Here is an 18,495-nt window from a genome sequence, read left to right as displayed (position 1 = left end):
TCGTGTCGGGGGTTGGGCGTGTCGGGCATGTTGACCAACGACCAGACACTAGTGACACAATGCCAAATGGATTCAGCCTCACGTCAGCACCCGTATAAGGTTCCACTCGGGTCCCTCTAAAGGCGTATCAAACGTTTGCTAGGCCCCTTGCGGCTCCCAGATCCCGACAAGAACCAACTGGCGCAATCGCGCCCATGACGGCCCAGATAGACCCTGCTAAATTCCAGGAGGCGGCTGAACTTCTTGGGCTGTCGTCGGAACAGCTAGCAGACCGGCTAGGCGTGGAGAACCCCCGCATCAAGGCAACGCCGCCGCCCCTTACCGAGCAACAATCCACGATATTGCCTCCTCAGCCGAGTGATACTGCCTCTGGGATTGGATCACCGCTGGTAGATATCGGCGAGGATTGGGGTGAGTGGACCGATCAAGAGCTTTGGGCTTGGGTCCAAACCCCGTGCTCAGGCGACACACGAGAGCCCCTCCAATACCGGCCTTTCTCTCATGCGCAATGCCTTGACGCGAACGGAATTGGCCTCGATGTTGTCCCCACCCACGACCCAGCGTCTGCCCCACTGCTTCTTTCGTCTGCCAACTTCGGCAACATAGACACCACCCCTCCAACGACCTCTATACCGGTATCTTCGGATGACTGGACGAGGAGCGAAGCATCATCTACCACCACATCGTCCTGGGCCATAACAACCCCGACCTCTAGTAGCAACAGAACATCTGATGACTCAGACATAGCGCTTGTCAGCCAAGAAGAGGTGGCCGGATATGCCGACGACGTTGCGACACTGGGTCCCTGCAGTCGAGTATGGAACATACCAAAGCGCACCCGCCGCCGAAAGACAAACAAGAAAACGGAACAGAGAAGAGAAAAGAGTTTGGGAGGAAAGGACGGTCAAAAAGGTCGACGTGGTCCATATACAGACGATGTTTTGAGATCAAGCACAGCCTTGACTAGAAGCAACAGAGGATGTGTACGTTGTCGGATGAACAGAACACGAGTATGATGTCCGACCCACTTGCATAATATTCGGATGAAATCTAAGAGCCCAATAGTGTTTCCCCAATCCTGTCGACCTAAAAGGCGAATGCCTAACATGCAAGAACATGAGGGGACCGACATTGTCGAAAATGCCTTGCCTTCGATACAAAATAACTGATGCAATGCTGTACCGCGAACAAGAGACACCGTACAGAATCTTTACTTCAAGATGGAAGAACCTCGACATCGTTGACATTGATGAATGGGCGTCGGACGATATCAAGATCGTTGAGATATCCCAAAACTTCCTTGATGCCCCTTATAAGGCCAAAGTGCGGGAGTTCATCCCGGTGGAAGGTGATGCTTTGGAAGAGAGGTGGGAGAGTAACGGCTGCCCCAGATCCCATCCCATTCCAAGATATGGTCTGGCCGATATGCACGAAGTCGCCGAGATGATGAAAGGATGGACTGACAGAAACATCTTCACCTACATATGTGGGGCTGTTGGCGGCTTGGACGACTTCTTCTGGGAAACTTACATGATGGCTTTTCGACATCCTGTGATGGCAAAGGTAGGCTCAGCTTCCTTCACTCAACTCCCGCTGAAGGCAATTACTAAAGTGGATATCGAACTGTAGACTGAAGAGGAGAGATCCCTGATCTGGGACTGTTTTAGACTCTGGATCGCTTGTCGTCTAACAAGCAATCCGTGTCATCTGTATGGCAAGGAGAAACTGGGTGGTCAGATAGTTGATGACCCCGAAAGCCCGCATTACAACCGGGTACCTATGCCGTGCATGATTATTGCACAGATGGAATGCATTCTCTATACGACAATACTACGGCCCAAGAGCAGCGATGTTTTGAGGAGGCTCAACAATCTTGTGCTGGAGAAGAAACGAGAAAACTGGCTAACGATCTACCTAGTCATGTTCATACTCCTTCATAACTGTGCCATGATTACCAGGCGTGACGAGGAGACTGCAACGAATTATGGGCACAAGGTGAGAACAATTGATGCCTTTAGAATAACGTTGCTTGCTCACACTGGTCCAGGAACGCTATGCCAACCCAAATGGCATCTATGATCAGCACAGAAGCGTTCAAGCTATGCTGGCCCATTTCCACTTCATCAATAAGGGCGTCCTACCCTTCTCCTTGCCTGCAAATGCAGCCGGGCGCGCCGAGCTTCAGCGCGCGGCAGACCTCAATGACGAGCAAGTAGATTTCGTCTGGAGAACTTCCGAACTAGTCAAGCAGAGATGTATGCATCTTCCCTCTTCGAATCCTTGGAGAGAATGTTACTGAATGTCTCGTCAAACTAGCTTCAGTTATGAAGAACGTCCGGGAGAGAGATCTCGTCGGTAATGATTTGTTCTGGGTGTCATTCCTGTACGATGATGACTGGAGGCCACGGGCAAACGATTGAGTATTAATTAATAAGACGCCTTGCCTTTTATCCCATTCTCTTCCAGTCGGTCCCTCCTCCGAGCGTACCAGGTAGTAACGATGAAAAAGAGAATAAACACGAAATACACGCAGCTGTTCTGGCATAGGAGATTAGGGTCGAGCTGTCGAGAATTCCATGAAAGCCACAGATTCAACACATCATGCCGCTTCATCAAAGTGTCACTACACAGTGCAATCTAATCACCCCTTCCTGACTATGATGGACAGTTCAGGAGTCAAACACCACATATAAATGAGTGTAAGTAGAGTAAGTACTTGACTGGCTCTGCTTCTCCCCCAGTCATATCACGCCCGCCCAAAAGAAATCGAGGACTTGCAAATAGTAGTCGTCCTGGACCTGGCCTCGTACATACTGGTTTGACCAAGAACCTGTTTTTAATGAAGCACCCGTTGGACAGCCGAAGAAGAGACCGAAACCTTACCAAATCCACCAAACGGTGAGTTGGCCCCACCTTGTGCAGTTATGTATCCGTCAGTCGCACGAGCCGGCGACGCGCAGGATCTTGCCGTTCTTACGGACCGGCATGATGTCCCAGTGGCCCTCTCGCTCTTCGTCATCGAAGATTCGGGCCCAAGCGATGCGGAGAGGCCCGGGCAGCTTCCAGCATGCTTCCTCGTTGTTGAGCCACATGCGCACGAGATGCCGCGAATGCAGCGAGCTGTTCTCAAAAGCCTCTCTCCGATGCATGATGGCCATGTTGTTGATCAGGCGCAGGTCGCCCTTGAGCATGCGCGGTCGGAACTCGTGCTTCTTGGCCAGGAAGTGTACCGCGTCCATGGCCTCGGCCTGGGCTTCGGTGAGGCCGGGGATGCCGGGGCTGCGGGGCATGAACGGCAAGTGGCCGACGAGAAGCCGGCGCGAGAAGCTGAGGATGATCTTGCTGTCGTGGTGGTAAAGCAGCGCTCGCTTGTAGAAAGGCGGGTTGCGGCCGAATCTTCACAATTGCACACATTATTAATACTATCAAATGCTTGATTGTATCATGCTTTGGCTCATAGCGCTTACGTGTCGAAGGGCCAGTCCTCTTGCGCGAGGACATGAATCAGATCTGGCCGCGTTGCCGCCAGCTCATTGTAGACGGTCCATGCGGACGCCAGAATACTGCGACCGCCTGCCTCGGGCAGGTTGTAGGTATAAAGACCGAGACAGTCGGTCACTGTGTCTGTGTGGAAGGGCTAGAAATGGTGTGAGCGCTCGAGGTGACTTCATTCGACCTTGTATCTTTGCATACCTTGTCTTCGCTGAACTGCCCATCAGTCTCGTCATTGCGCTTGATCACATGCACTATAGCCGATCCAAAGTCAGCAGGTAAGACCATAGTAGGCTGGGGTTTCTTCTTACTCAGCATCGAGCCTCGCTGGTCCTGCTTGCCACGGCGCTCCGCAATGTAGCTAGAGAGGCCAAGATAGATGATCGTGGTGTCTTCTTCGGTGTGTCTATCCGGATCCAGTCCGCGGATGATGACGAAGCCCCGGCCACTGTAAACATCTTGACGGAGTTTGTCGAGACGGGATCCGAGGACCGGAAGCGGGAACAATACACTTGAGACCTCACTCCCATCCAGGTCGTGCTCTGATGGATGGATGTTAGCGTAAAGCGTGACATACGTTTAGGTCAGTGCTACCTTTGAACAACCCAAGGGCCTCTTCTATCTCAGTGATGTCTGTCTCGGTCAGAGTATAGACGTACTCATCCTCATTGGGGAAGTCTTGTGTGCTCCAGACAAGAGGTCCTTTCACCTCAGTAGGCCACCCCTGAGGGGCCGCACTTGGAAGGTTGCCCAACTTGAGCCTAGCTTCAGTACGCTCCCGAAATTTGGACTCATCGACTTCGTACCCAACGTTAGCGCTCGGCGCACTACTTGAACCAGAAGGGGCAACTCTCAAGCCGTCCAGTTGGAAGCGACGCCGAAGACCCGTGGAATAGTACTCTTTCTGGTCGGATGATGGGACAAGAGGCGGGGAGAGCTGCGAAAACGGGACGACGTCGACCGCTGGGGCCATGGCTGCAAGATGTCCTCAGACTACTATGGATGAGAGAGTTCCTAGGATGGCTGTTCATATGCTGCCGCTTGTCTTGGTGACTGGAAAGGCGAGTGAGCTAGTGGGCGTGGTGGTGGAAACTGACTCCATAACAGATGGTCTCCTCAGTACGTCTTGAAATACTCAGTGCAGTCATTGCGGACAGTGTTGCAGAGTCCTCAATTTCCAATTTTGAGCCTCAAACCTTGGCATTCAGTGTCTTATCACAACGAATACATGTTTGATCTGCCATGTACGATAAGACAGCACACCTTGCAGGAGGGTATGACGAAGCGGCCAATGATGAGCCTATCGCCATCTTTCCTCCTACACCACTTTCGGCAACTGATCCATAGCCAGATTGGCCATTTTCAAAGGCCCCCCAAATCCAGTATTGCAAGCATTTATATATCGTACCACTTTGTACATACCCGTATGTCGCTAGGAGATGCCGTTGGCGAAACCAATCCCATCCGACTTTGAGATGAGAGATCGGCGGCTCCGTCTGCGGGCACCAGTAAAACAGCATGCCACTACTCCTTTTCCATATTCATACTGAGATCAAGGCCACACCGGTCATCGACGCACATTGGGTGACACGGATAATCTTTCCAACCAAAACACAATGTCCCAAGTCCAGCCAAGGGTGTCCATACTATGTGATGCATAATAGTGATAATATTCCCCTATCAGACTCCTTGCCGGCTATGTCCAAGTTCTTGCCGGATGCTTTGGGCATGAACACTTGGTTGGGATATTCTCTCCACTTTTGACTCATCTCAAGGTGGCACCCGTGACACTTTCCCATTGGTTCGGTTATGGCTTCGTCAATATTTCCCAGGCATCATCGACGAACTCCTGTGTCAGAGAGTGGCTGGTCGATTGGTTCGTATATATGCAGGTGTGTACCCGGCTTGCTTGACGCGATTCGATTGAACCAAACGGGGGGGTGCTGTCAGAAGAAGGGACGGATGTCTTCGGCTCGCTACCACATCTTCAGTAGGCGAAACGAATACCGGTTACTGTCTTCTCACTAGGTCTATAATTGTTTCATCTAATGTAGTGTGGATCATGTAGGCCATGGTTGGGTAACCTGCATCAATGGTGGCGAGATCCACTAGCCCCATGATCGCGTCCACTTGCACGTCTCCTAAGCGATATCATGGTTCCAACCCTCTCCCGCGCCAAGAGTAGACAGTCCATTACCCACATTTACTGCGCGAGGCCCTGATGCCCCTATTATCTTCTACCTTGGCTGGGCTCAGAGTAACCCGCCTAGCCCATGGCCGTCCTCAAGAGCTGATGTTAACCTCCTGAAGTGGTCTTGCATGAACTTCAAGAATGCCAACAGCATTACGTTGGCGACTACGTGAATTGATCGAACAGAGGTAGATACAGAAGTCCCATAATCATAGTATAGAAAACATGGGGCCTTAGATTAGATCGTGTTAGATTTGTAATCCGTTAGTCCGGCCAAGCATTTCAATAGGTTCGCGTCTATCATGGCCTCTAAAACTCAAAAACTTATTGGCCGAATGATCAGCTCAAGACGGCGTCCCTTCGCCCTCCCGCACCCGAGACAGTCGACGGCGCGCCCTCTCCCGATTCCGGTGCGTGAAGCGCTCCGACCGGACCACCCACCCGGGCAGAAGCCCAATCTCCCCCCGGCGTCGCTGGCCCCCGTGTCCGTCTAGTCCGAGCCGGCCACGCGGTGCCGCGCGTTCGCCCGGACCCTCTCGCGGAGCATCTCGGGCGTCAGGACGCCCCGCCAGGCCGCCAGGCAGCATTCGAACACGTAGCGCTGCCAGAGCGTGGGCGATCCGAAAGACTCGTCCGCCCGCAGCCGACGCTCGCTCCAGATGGCGAAGCCGGCGCGGCGGAACGGCTCGAAGCTCACGTGCCGGATCGGCGAGGCGTGGCTTTCGGCGGCGGCAGGGTCCTCCTCCCCGCCGCCGCCGCTCGCGTCGTCGTCGTCGTAGTAGAACAGCAGGATCCCCGACACATTGCCGAGGACGTCCAGGTCCCCTGGCCCCTCCGGCGCCGGCACCCGCCAGCTTCTCCTGGCCCGGGCGAGGAAGTCGGGCGCCGCGAGGCTTGGTCGGTTCTCCGCCATGTAGGTCTGCACCGTCGTTAGCATCTCGGCGTCGAGGTCGTGCGCCCCCTCCGTCGTGGCATGCGGATTGGCGTCGCTCTCCTCGTGCCCAGGCGGACCCCTGCGGCGGCGCGACCACCCAGGCGCCCCCAGCATACAGTCGTAGAACATGCGTGGGTCGGCCCCCATCCCCCGCAGATGCGGCTCGTAGATTTCGACGGTCGGCGGCCAGGGTAGACGTCCGGCCTCGATGCCGACCCTGGCGCTCTCGAAGAGCTCCAGGCGCCAGCAAGCGCGCATGACGCGCAGCTCCTCGACCCAGGTCGGCGGCCCGGCGCCGCGTAGAGGAAAGGGCTCGCGTGGCGGGTCCGGCTGCCACGCGCCGACGTAGTCGCCCTTCCATCCGTCACTATGTTCGAGGGCGTAGAAGAACTCCTTGTCCGCCAGCTGTTCCGGCTTCGACGCGTTGAACAGACCCAAGTAGTACTCGAGGCTCCCAACGGTCAGCGCCACGACTTTCCGATGACTGGCCAGGCGGCCGCGGAGAGCCGTGGCGGTCATCCCGGTTGGCAAGGGGCAAGGCGGAAGCTCCCAGCGGGGCGGGTCCCACCTGTAGGTTGTCGTCTCGCCTGCAAGTCAGTTGCGGAGGCTGAATAGATCCTGGACATGAGGAGGGAGGGAGGAAGTCCTTAGGTAGGCGCTCATCCGAATCAAGGAGACGGTGAACTGGTGAATCTCACCGCTCGACAAGAGAGGTTCGAAGATCTCGGCGCCATAGGTGTCGAAGAGCCGGTATGCGGCGGGCGAGGCCCGAAGGATACTATCGAGAAATTCTAGACCAGAGAGGTTGGATAGGATGGGAAGTAGAAGCTCTGGTGGCAGCCTCTCGAAGTAGGAGTGAGTCATGATTCAGTGGAAGCAGTCACAAATTGACAGATCAAGGGAAATGCCATATCTTATAATATGTGGAACAGAGCACTTTGGCACTCGATACTCACGCTGGTGGCTCTTAGCGGCGAACGGTTGATCTGTCCAACGCTTACTTAATGGATACACAGGGGCCGCTGGCCGAAGATGCCCCGGTAGAAGCGAACCAGTGCCCCTTTTCAGTATCGCAGGTCGGGATATATCGGCTTCAGCGACCGCAAATCAGCACTGGGATGTGAATCAAGAGGCCTGGCGTGGATTCACAAGCTTCGTAAACTCGTGATCATATAGAACAAGGTGAATCTATAACAGCTTGAATGAAGTAAATGTACAGGGAATATCCAGCAATATAGCCACGAGTAAAAGCTTTTTCAAAACAGAAGACCAACCAAACCATGATATCTATCCACATCATATGCTATCGTGAGTGTCGTTGGTATCATGCCGCACATCCCACTCCATCCGCTTGGTGATGATCCGCTCCTGGCTACCGGACCGATTAAAACTGCTATCCTGCTCCGACGCCGCGTCGCTCGGCTGCCGCACGTGCGAGATGCGCGCCTGGTGGTGCACGCCGTCCGGACGCAGTGACAGCTCCTCGGGATGATCCCGGTTCCCACTACCGCTCGAAGTGGCGAACGACTTGTTCGTGGTGGTTGTAGTGTTGTTCCCGCCCGTGTGGTGGTGCCCGTTGCTCCCGCTGCTCCGCCCGTGGACCATGGTACTGCCCCCAAACGTCCGCAGCGCAAAGGCGCGCGTCTGCTCGGTGGCGAGCGGCGGCAGGGTGAAGCCCGAGTTGATGGACTTCATGAAGGTGCGGAGGTTGGGGATGGTGGCGCTGATGAGCGAGACGACGAGGGCGGCCTGCTGGAAGAGGAGGCTGTTGGCGATGGCGAACTGCGCGTCGTCGGCGGTCGAGTCGGCGGCGGTGACGTCCTTTCTGTAATAGTAAATGCGGAGGGCGGCGAGGGGAACGACGAAGAGGCGGAAGCTGAAGGCGAGCGAGACGTGGAAGCGCACGCCTTTCGTCATGTGGAGGGGCAGCGTGGCCCAGGGGGGGATGAGGCAGATCATGACGTCGGTGATGATGTCGGGCACCGTGATCCCGAGTAGGCGGTTGTACTGCATGTAATGTCCCGTCAGCCATGTGGGTGAATTTTAGCTTTTCACCCGTCCATGTGACTTACCAGGCCAGGACAAGAGTCTTTGCTGGCGGACGAGAGAATGGTAGCGGTGTCACAGCCAGCCGAGATGGCGACGACGGAGGCGATACACCAGACGGCGCTGACCATGGTCAAGACCAGACAAGCGCGATAGCCCGAGGTGATGCCCGTCTCAGGGGTAAACACCCGCAACATCAACGCCAGCACCGAGCATTTCGAGATTCCCAAGACAAGTACGCCCATTAGTTCCACGGCGAACCACGCCTTACTCGCGGCCGGGCTATCGGCAGCATTCGTGATAGCGTTCGACTTCGCCAGTCCATGGGAAAGACCCAGATAGACCGCTATGGACTGGCCCAGATGCAGCACGGTCCCCACGGCGATCAGCAAGTCGTCCCAGCCGTAGACCCGGTATTTGATCCACGCTCTTAGCAAGAGGGACAGCGCTGTGTAGACGGTCCCGATGATGGTGACGATCCAGATATAACCGGCATGGTCGGTGTCGGTGATGGGCGAAAAGCGCGTGGAGCCGGTGATGCCGTCATCACCCGAGCCTAAAGAGCTCATGGTCTCGTCGGCGGCCTGCGGTTTGTGGAGCCGGTCGGATATATGGTCGCGGGATAATATATTCTAGCCGATTTCTTCGGACTTTGCTTGAACAGACTCATTGGGCTGTCGGGATAAAACCCGAGATGGGGAGAAGAAAAAAGATAGGACCTGGTCACTTGCAGTAGTTATCTCTTCGGATCTTACTCCTTCACCTCAAATTAGGTGTGCGGTGAGAAGGTCGGATGTGCCGCTAAAGTTGGCCGTTGGGAGGTGTAGGTGACATTGGCAGGGAGGAAGCATGCATGTTCAAACTTCTGTGTGCTGTTTCTGGGTGCTGTTGTTCGTTCCAGGTCGGTTCCGTTGCGCTGGGTCAATTTGGCAGGGAACCAAATTTCACGAAAAGGCAGATGAGTATCAAGGACGACGACGGGAGCTGAGAAATGCTGAGAATGCTAGCAGGCGAAGGCAAGCGAGGGACAATCCTGGGAAACTGCTACACTCGCATTGATCCCTCGTCCTTTGGGTCGGGTCACGGTTGGCAGGTAGGTGTCGTGAACTGGAGGCCCGTTAATCAGCCCATGGCGCCGCCATCGTGGCATCAGCTCAGGTGCAAGCAGGGTAGGCTGAAAGACTAGAAGATGATATATGAGATAGGTATGGGGAGAGATTCCGGACATCAGCAAACTGCAGGCCTTTTAGACCCGTTTCGCGTAACCGGCACGTTGCGAATTTTGCAGTGGCCGGGGGTGGCTCGCCTTTGGGTGGTCAGCGCTGACAGGCAAACGGCAAGGTGTGTAGCAAACTTGCCTGCAATGCTGACCATTGACGTCCTTGGGGACACGGGAGTTTTGGCTTGGCCCAACTGCCAGTTCCAGACCCGAGTCTCAGGCGCGGGAGGATTGGTCTAAGCGAAATGTCCCGAGTAATCAGGGGGGCGATCTATACCTTCCTCAGTAAGACCAATGGGACGGCTGTCATCCTCGGCCGCAGGTACGCTAGGGATGAAAAGGGAAAAGACCAACTTTGTGGCGATGCAAAGGACCAGGGTCATTGGGACACTGAGTGACTGGCGCATATATGGGCTGCATTATCACCCTGACAGGCCGTATTGAAGTCGCTTACAGCTCTTAGCCAGCGGTTTCCGCTGAATCGATCCGCCCGCCAAAAATGTCTCAGCTCTCCAAGTCCATGCAGCCATGATCAAACTCGTCGGCAGTTCGGAACTATTGATCGATCCCCTCCCCAGTCTTCCATGTGGTATTAGATCAGTTACGTGGCTCCCTCTTCTCCGCTCCCGCAGATGGTGCAATGATGCCAGGAATAATACTGCGCTACAAGTATGACTTGGCTTTCTTCTAGAAACCAGTACCACCCTTCTTTGCATCCCCTTCGATCTACATCAACGAAGTATTGGTCTGGTGGCTATATGTCCTGTCCCTCATCAATCAACATTCTCCATCGCACAACCCTTACTCCAGGTGTCCTCCGAGACCAATCAAGATGGCACCGAACGACAAACTCAATTACACCAAAAGCGATGCGCCAATTGATATTGAGCTGGATAGCGATATCGTCGACCCGGAAGATGGCAATGCGCAAGATCGCCGGGACATGACCCGCATGGGTAAGACCCAGGAGCTGAAGGTATGCGAAGTCCCCGTCTTGACTCTAGGTCCTCGCGACTGACACACACCTCTACCGTTCGCCTCCAACAGAGGAACTTCCGGTTCATCTCCATTTTTGGCTTCACGATGATCCTGATGCAGTCCTGGGAGGCCATCTTCTCGCTCGGCGCCATCGGCCTCACCAACGGCGGCACCGCCGGCTACATCTGGCTGTACCTGGCGTCGTGGGTCGGCTGGGTCTTCGTCAACCTCTCGATGGCGGAGATGGCCTCGATGGCGCCGACGACGGGCGGGCAGTACCACTGGGTGTCCGAGTTCGCGCCGCGCCGGCACCAGAAGTTCCTCAGCTACGTCATGGGCTGGATGTGCGTGCTCGCCTGGCAAACCATCATCGCCTCCACCTGCTACATCGCCGGCACGCAGGTCCAGGGCCTGCTCGTGCTCAACTACGCGCCGCGCTACTACGAGCCGCACCCCTGGCACGGCACGCTGCTGGCCATCGCCCTCGCCGCCTTCGGGGTCTTCTTCAATATCGTGTTGGCGCGCCGGCTGCCCCTCGTGGAGGCGGGGCTGCTCTGCATTCACATTTTGGGGTTCGTCGCCATTTTGGTCACGCTGTGGGTGCTGGCGCCCCGGACGCAGGCATCCCAGGTCTTCACCACGTTCAACGATGGGGGTGGCTGGGGCAGCGTCGGGACTAGCACCATGGTGGGCATTACGGCCAGCCTTCTTCCCCTCCTCGGAGCCGATGCCGCCGTGCACATGTCCGAAGAGCTCCAGGACGCCTCGAGGACGCTGCCGCGTTCCATGATTGCCACCACTCTCGTTAATGGTGCTCTAGGTAGGTCCAATCTACGTTGTATCGCCGATAGAAGTTTGCTGACACTGGCATCCTGCATGGTAGGATGGATCATGCTCATCACGTTCTGCTCCACTCTGGGTGACTTGGCCAGCATCTTGGACTCCGAGACTGGGGTTCCTTTCATTGCCATGTTTTACAACACGACACAGAGCGCCGGTGGGGCCACGGCCATGAGCGTACTCATCATCATCATGACAATAGCCGGGATCCTCACCCAACACGCCACGGCGTCGCGTCAATTGTGGGCTTTCTCTCGCGACAAGGGCATGCCCTTTTCGCCATGGTTCTCATGCAAGTCACCCGTCAAGAACTACGTTCAGGGTTCCCCCCAAGTGCTAATGCTGTCCATAGACGTCTACCCCCGCCTCAACCTACCGGTCAACTCCATCATCACCACATTGATCTTCACCACACTGTTGTCCCTCATCGCCATCGGATCCCCCGTAGCCTTCAACACGCTCACCTCACTAGGCGGCACCGCCATCCTCTCCAGCTACGTCTGCAGCATCGGGTGCGTGCTCTGGCGCCGCCTGACCCACAAGCCGCTGCTCCCGAGCAAGCTCTCGCTGGGCCGCTACGGGCTGTTCATCAACGCGGTCTCGATGCTGTTCCTGCTCGTCGCCTTTGTCTTTTCCTTCTTTCCGCCGTCGCCGATGCCGACGCCCGACCTGATGAACTGGAACATCCTGATCTGGGGCAGCACGGTCGTCGGCTCGCTGGTCTACTACGCGGCCGTGGCCAGGAAACAATACGTGGGGCCTGTGGAGTACGTGAGGAAGCTGGACTGAGATCAGACACGGGAGGCGACTTGAGAAGTAGTTGGGTCTAGGAATCGGATAGCATTCAACGCCTGGTTGCGTTTCATATTGCTGATAACGATTAGAAACCATGACATTGGACACGCTCAGTTCGATCGACGTGAAGTATCCATGCATGTAGCCCTGTTCGAAGATAGAAAGGCATATATGGTTTCTTGGGGTCGCTGTGGGTTTAGTTGACCAGGTACTTCCGGTTTCTCAGCTGACGACTCAAACCGCTCTTTCGGGCTAGCTGTGTAGGAAGACGGCTTTTACTAGCCGCCGAATTCGCAGATGGCAGGGGTTCCCAGGCACACACGTGGGCTTGAAACTGGTTCGCGGGTTGGGGTTGGGGGCTGCTGGTTAATATTGTGTGCAATATCGTATCGAAGCAAGGGACTTCGGTGCTGCAAGCACCATGAATCCCACGACGATAGGGCGCAGCGGCCAACCAGCCGAGAATCAGCCCATATTTTGTCGTAGAGTTGGGATCGGACCGGGTAACACCGCTGTTCGGGTCGCTTAGCTGAATGCGTGTGCTTTTGGGGGAATTGGATCCCGCATAGAGATAACCCCTCGAATGGAGCAAACTGCAGGGGGTGTCTCTTGTCTACTTTAGGTAGGCGATTCGCTCTCGCAGCTTGGGCGTTCCCGGCTGGATGCTTGGTGGCTTGGTGGCCCAAGCTGAAGGTCGAGCAGCAGCAAACTGCAGATTTAGCACAGGTGCAGGACTCAAGACTCATGTGTAAGCGAGATTCCCATCACAGGTACTCCGTAAATGCGAAGTCTTTGCCATGCGACTTGGCAATAGAAGCAACAGTGGGGATGGCAGGAGGGTGACACCCGGAGAGCGGGAACAGCCCGATTGGTGACATTGCAGCCCCCCTCCCCCCAACTCGACAAATCTGGATAAAACTGATTCGAACACGCTTCCATCCTGTCCGCCAGCCGCCAGCACCACCTTTTTACAAAGTTGCAGCTAATTCGAGGTATTTGGCCGAGAAGCCACTGGGGATTAATTAAGTGGTGGGCATACTGGCTCTGCTGGGATTGCATGTGACAGATAGAAGCTACTGCGAGCCTTGCAACAACTGTTCACCATCATGCCGGCCGGATCTGATGAATTGGAACATACTCGTGTACGGCGTGTCTGTTGTTGCTTCCCTGCTGTACTGCGCAGTGTGGCCGTGGAAGCGATACGTCGGCCCGGTGGAATATGTACGAAACCTAGACTAGGAAATGGCTTGCGGGTTGATGTAGATTATGCGTAGTACATTCCGGCAATGCACACCCAGATGTAGTATTATTTGAGAGTCCCATTACGTTCTGATCCATTCATTGCCTAAGTGAATGATGCTGGAGCTGGCAGCATAGTTGACCATGGGCGTGATCCGAACTGCTTACTCCATCCACGAGCCGATGACCCAAAGAAACGTTGGGCCTGTTGTGTAATTGCAATGGCTATCAGCAAATAGCAGCTTGGCGGGGGCACTGACAGCGGTGGGAGCTGTCTTGGTTCCAGCGATGCAATTGGGTCTGGCGTGCCTCGGGGACACTGTGTGGTATTGACTCAAGGGGTGAATGCACAAAATCTTGCAAGCCCCAACCGCCACTAACGAGTTTGCAGCCTGCCTGGGCGACAGCGCTAACTCTCATCACTCCTAAGAATCACTTGGTCAAGTAATTCAAGCAGGACTATGCCTGGGGGCCCTGGACAGCCCGCTGCCTAGATCTAACAATAATCGCTCGATAGGTACTCCGTACGTGCCTCGGATTATCACAGACTAGAAAATGGAGCCTTGATCGATGTCGTTGAATTTGACTTTGGGGGTGATAAGACGTCTAACGACTTGTCGGGGTCAGTGTGTCACTAGAGAGCATTGGGAGGGTCCTGATTTTTAGCCTGGTGGGTGCGTGGGGCGCGAGAGGGGAACTTTCGGGCCCTGGAATTAGTGGGCGGGCGCACCCTAAACTCTGACGTGACAGCAGCACCGCGCCCGCACAAGCGTCGCAAACACACGTCGATTGCTTGTTCCTTGCTTAACAACCCCTGCCCCCTAACATCACATACCTACGTGCTACCTAGGAAATTAAGTCATGACCCTTTGATCCCATTGGCTCACTCATAATGTCGTCCTCAGCCGCTACAACCTTCCCAACCACCGTCCACCGCTTCGAGTCGCCGACACCGCACAACACGGCGTTCGAGACCGGCCCAACCGACGCCAAGAACGCCCTCGTCTTCATCGGCGGCCTTGGTGATGGGCCCTTCACCGTGTACTACCCTCGGGGAATCTCCGCGGCGCTCTCAGCTCAGCAGGCAGATGGCCTGAGGTACTCCCTTTTCGAATTCCGCCTGAGCAGCTCGTACACCCAGTTCGGCTTTAAGCGGCTGTCGGATGACGTAGCCGACATCGCGGCTTTCGTCCGCTATCTTCGCTCCATCGGCAAGGAGAAGATCGTGCTCATGGGCCACTCCACGGGCACTCAGGTATGAAGCTATGGGTCGTCCCGATGCGATCAGCTAGTGTGCTCAATTGGGGGATTCGGCTGACATTGGCCATGTGCACAGGACTGCATGGAGTACGTGTCTCCCGCGTACTCGGACATCCCGCCCGTGGATGGCTTCATCCTCCAGGCACCCGCCTGCGATCGCTCTGCCCTCCAGATGGAGATGGGTGCCGAGAAGCTGGAGCAGGTCGTCCAAATGGCCCGGGACATGATTGCCTCAGGCAAGGGAGAGGAGCGCATGCCAATCGGAAGCATCCCGCCCGGCATCTTCGACGTGCCCATCTCCGCGGACCGCTTCTACTCACTGGGTGCTAAGGAGTAAGTCCATGTCCCAGTTTCTATTTATGGATTGCATGCCTGCCAATGAGTACTAACCCATCACGTACTCCCACAGTGGTGGCGATAATTACTTCGACCCCGAGTTCACCCAGGACGAAGCTCGGGCCTTCTGGCAGAGGTTTGAGAAGCCTCTGCTCATCCTGCACTCGGGCAAGGACGAGTACGTCCCGCCGTCCGTCGACAAGGAGGGCCAGATTCAGCAGTGGAAGTCCCTCTGCCGCCCCGGCGTCGCGAGCGACCTCTCGGGGAGTATCCCAAATGCAGACCACCGCGTCGAGAAGCCGCCCGGGGAGGCGGAGAATTGGCTCGTGGACACCGTCGTCAAGTTCTTGTCGCAGAGCGTGTAAGACTATGGCGCAATCTGGGATGCACGAGTGATGCTACAATGGTCAATGTGATATTTTGGTTTCAACTGATACATCGAAAACCACCCACCCAGCTTTTACAGCTGCCGCGACCGTCTTACCAACAACCATATCGCACCGTTCGCTTCCCAATCAATAGACTCCATCATCAATCAATACACCGCCATCATTATCATTACTATAATACAGCAACCACATATACATTACACGTTATTTCAAAACACTTCCAATAATTCAGGGATTTTGCCGTGACGAGCGCCGACTGCCCGAGCTCGAGCTCGACCCCCCGAAGAAGGGCCCGCTCCGCGACGATGCGAAGCTCCTTTGACGCTGGGCCGTAGGGTTGCCACCGCGCAGCAGATTGTGAATTTCCGACGTCATCCTGGTCCGCTCCGCGTAGCCGAGGGCGCTCTGGCCGCCCGCGTCCTTGAGGGTCGGCTGCGCGCCCTTCTGCAGGAGCTCGAGCACGATGTTGACGTGGTTGCGCCGCGTCGCGACGATGAGCGGCGTCTGGCCGTCCGGGCCGCGCCGGTTGGGGCCGGCGCCGTGGTCGAGGAGGAGGCGGGCGAGGTCGTAGTTGCCGCGGGAGCAGGCGATGCAGAGCGGCGTGCGGTCGCTGTTGTCCGACGTGTTGGGGTCGGCTCGGGCCTCGAGCAGGATCTGGACGATCCGCAGTCGCTCGTCGGGGCGGTCTTGGGCCTCCACCGTGGCGTGCAGGGCGGTCTTGCAGTATACGTCTTTGACGCTCACCCGGGCCTTGTGCTTGGTGACCAGCAGCTCCACCATGTCCCCGTTTCCCATCTTGCAGGCCAGGTAGAGGGCCGTCTTGCCATCGACGTCTTTCTTCTCGAGAATTGAGTTTCCCTGTGGCGCGGCCAGGATCGACTGTGCGATGCCGACCGCATTATATCCATTTCCGATCTGCGCCCAGTGGAGAGCTGTCCGTTGCTGTGCATCCACGCAGTTGACTTGCGCTTCGTGTGTAAGCAGTAACTTGACAATTTCCTCGTTTCCCTTCATGGCGGCCTCCATCAAGGGGGTCGGCGGCCCGGAATTCATCATTTTGATGTCCTCCACATCGCCCAGCATCTCTGCCAATATTTCCTTTTCCTCGTATACGACGGCAAGGTGAATCGGAGAAATGCCTTCCGCTGGTGCATCAAACCGGAAGTCAGCAGACCTCACTTTGAACCTCAGTTTGAAGAGATCGGGCCGTTCAAAAATGGTTGGCGTCTCTGGCCACCTATCGTGCAGCCTTACAAGGTTCGCAGGCTCGCACCAGTCCAATGCTTCTGACCTTTTGGTCATGAACTTGTGCGGCCAATCGTGGGGGATAGGACATGGATTTCCTCCGAGATCTCCTAATTTCCGACGAAGGCTGTTTCCAGTCTTGTCTGCGAAGGTGGCGTTCCCGGTTTCCTTCAGGATGTGTATCAATAGTTCCCCGACCGACAGCAACGTTTTGTAAGGATAAGGCTGAATCTTCTCGAGGTTGTCCAGCAACAACTTCATGCTTCTGTCGAGAACACTGATGGCCCGTACACGATCATCCGTCCGCTCCTGTTCGGTAAAGTGTCCAAGCCGCTTGCTGTCCAGTGATAGTCTTGCCACTTTGGACCCCAGTTCTCCCAGTCGCTTGGGAGAAATGCTGTCGGCTGCCTGTTGTGACTCCGATTCCCACAGGCGGTTAAGTATACCGAGGGCTCTCTGGTGCGGTCGTATTGTGGCACACTTGAGCAATAGGTCGGCCCGCCTTTCTTCCTGCTCCATCTCCTCTTCGTGCGACAATGCATGGTGGCTGACCTCGTTCGCCGCCCTGAGAAACATCCCTCGCCTCTCCAGAGCCTCGACGGGATCATTTCGGGATGGTGCGGTCGGCCTGACTGGCATAGACAGCGTTCTATCTTCTATCAACAGTTCTCGGACTGACTGAGGCAGGTTGTCAAGGCCCGAAGAGCAGACTTGGGTCTCCACCCTGCGGACTGGCACCGGCTCCATAACAAGATCATAGACGGACGATTCTCTGGTGGCGACATCGCGAATCTTGTCAATGTTGGTCTTTAATCGATCGTAGTCGCCGTCGTCGGGGTTGTTGGGGCTGTAGGGAGGCAAGGCAGCGAGCTCTGATAGCATCTCGTGCATCCGGTCAATCTTGGTGTCCTGTCTCGACATCTGCCGACTGTGTGGTTGTTGGTTAGCGCGGTGTTCTTATTGTAGTCGAGGCATGGTTAGGAATGTACACACGACTCAATTCCCCATAGTGCCATCTGGGTTATCTGCATGTACCGCTGCAGGAACACGACTTGTTCTTGTATGACGTTCCCCCTGATCCTCTGCTTTAGTGCGGCCCATACTTTCTGTTTTGCTCCAGGATTTGCAGACAACTCGGGCAGCTTGTTCTTGAGGTTTTTGAGCAAGTAAGCGCAGTGTTCACCATAGTCCCATACGATTTTGACGAAAGTGTCAGAGTCGTCCAGCCCTTGGTTCTCGATGGCACCGTGGATGCTATCAAAGACGGTGACGATACCGTTGATGGTGTTTTTGAAATAGAGAAGTGTATCCTCTATTTCTGACCTGTCCTCGTTTATGTCGGAAATGAATTCGATGATACTTTTGCCGAACCTGACGACTTCGATGCAGGCGGCAACACCCCCGACGATCTCGATGCCGGTCGCCATTGTTTTGGAAAGAAGGCCCGAACACGGTGAAGTGGCATACGATGAGAGCAGATGGGTAGAGTACCATCATTCCCCGTTTTTACCCCAGACTGGAGTGGGTTGGG

At 55.6% G+C, this 18,495-nt stretch overlaps 7 protein-coding genes across 7 annotated transcripts; 3 read left to right on the top strand and 4 right to left on the bottom strand.

Moving 5' to 3' along the window:
* Nucleotides 1–194: 194 nt before the first annotated feature.
* PG985_005358 (uncharacterized protein) lies at nt 195–2,420 on the top strand (the record flags this gene model as incomplete). Its single annotated transcript, XM_066825127.1, is given in 5 exon segments — nt 195–983; nt 1,066–1,611; nt 1,630–1,995; nt 2,048–2,255; nt 2,323–2,420. The coding sequence occupies 5 exon segments, from the start codon at nt 195–197 to the stop codon at nt 2,418–2,420; spliced, it is 2,007 nt and encodes a 668-aa protein (XP_066688287.1).
* Nucleotides 2,421–2,933: 513 nt separating this feature from the next.
* Nucleotides 2,934–4,465, bottom strand: PG985_005357 (Clavaminate synthase-like protein; the record flags this gene model as incomplete). Its single annotated transcript, XM_066825126.1, has 4 exons — nt 2,934–3,396; nt 3,468–3,637; nt 3,694–4,034; nt 4,087–4,465. 4 exons carry the CDS (start codon nt 4,463–4,465, stop codon nt 2,934–2,936), a joined length of 1,353 nt encoding a protein of 450 aa, XP_066688286.1.
* Nucleotides 4,466–6,173: 1,708 nt separating this feature from the next.
* PG985_005356 (uncharacterized protein) lies at nt 6,174–7,481 on the bottom strand (the record flags this gene model as incomplete). The annotated part of the gene is made up of 2 exons (XM_066825125.1): nt 6,174–7,204; nt 7,316–7,481. 2 exons carry the CDS (start codon nt 7,479–7,481, stop codon nt 6,174–6,176), a joined length of 1,197 nt encoding a protein of 398 aa, XP_066688285.1.
* A 432-nt stretch (nt 7,482–7,913) lies between these two features.
* On the bottom strand, nt 7,914–9,232 carry PG985_005355 (uncharacterized protein; the record flags this gene model as incomplete). The annotated part of the gene is made up of 2 exons (XM_066825124.1): nt 7,914–8,624; nt 8,690–9,232. 2 exons carry the CDS (start codon nt 9,230–9,232, stop codon nt 7,914–7,916), a joined length of 1,254 nt encoding a protein of 417 aa, XP_066688284.1.
* A 1,482-nt stretch (nt 9,233–10,714) lies between these two features.
* Nucleotides 10,715–12,489, top strand: PG985_005354 (uncharacterized protein; the record flags this gene model as incomplete). The annotated part of the gene is made up of 3 exons (XM_066825123.1): nt 10,715–10,858; nt 10,930–11,680; nt 11,744–12,489. The coding sequence occupies 3 exons, from the start codon at nt 10,715–10,717 to the stop codon at nt 12,487–12,489; spliced, it is 1,641 nt and encodes a 546-aa protein (XP_066688283.1).
* A 2,137-nt stretch (nt 12,490–14,626) lies between these two features.
* Nucleotides 14,627–15,695, top strand: PG985_005353 (UPF0613 protein; the record flags this gene model as incomplete). The annotated part of the gene is made up of 3 exons (XM_066825122.1): nt 14,627–14,989; nt 15,071–15,327; nt 15,404–15,695. 3 exons carry the CDS (start codon nt 14,627–14,629, stop codon nt 15,693–15,695), a joined length of 912 nt encoding a protein of 303 aa, XP_066688282.1.
* Nucleotides 15,696–15,947: 252 nt separating this feature from the next.
* PG985_005352 (uncharacterized protein) lies at nt 15,948–18,391 on the bottom strand (the record flags this gene model as incomplete). The annotated part of the gene is made up of 2 exons (XM_066825121.1): nt 15,948–17,892; nt 17,958–18,391. 2 exons carry the CDS (start codon nt 18,389–18,391, stop codon nt 15,948–15,950), a joined length of 2,379 nt encoding a protein of 792 aa, XP_066688281.1.
* Nucleotides 18,392–18,495: the final 104 nt, after the last annotated feature.

Source organism: Apiospora marii (assembly GCF_038362585.1).
Source record: "Apiospora marii strain CBS 49790 chromosome Unknown utg000003l_segment0_segment0, whole genome shotgun sequence".
Lineage (NCBI taxonomy): Eukaryota > Fungi > Ascomycota > Sordariomycetes > Amphisphaeriales > Apiosporaceae > Apiospora > Apiospora marii.
This window is presented reverse-complemented; position numbering and strand designations above follow the sequence as displayed.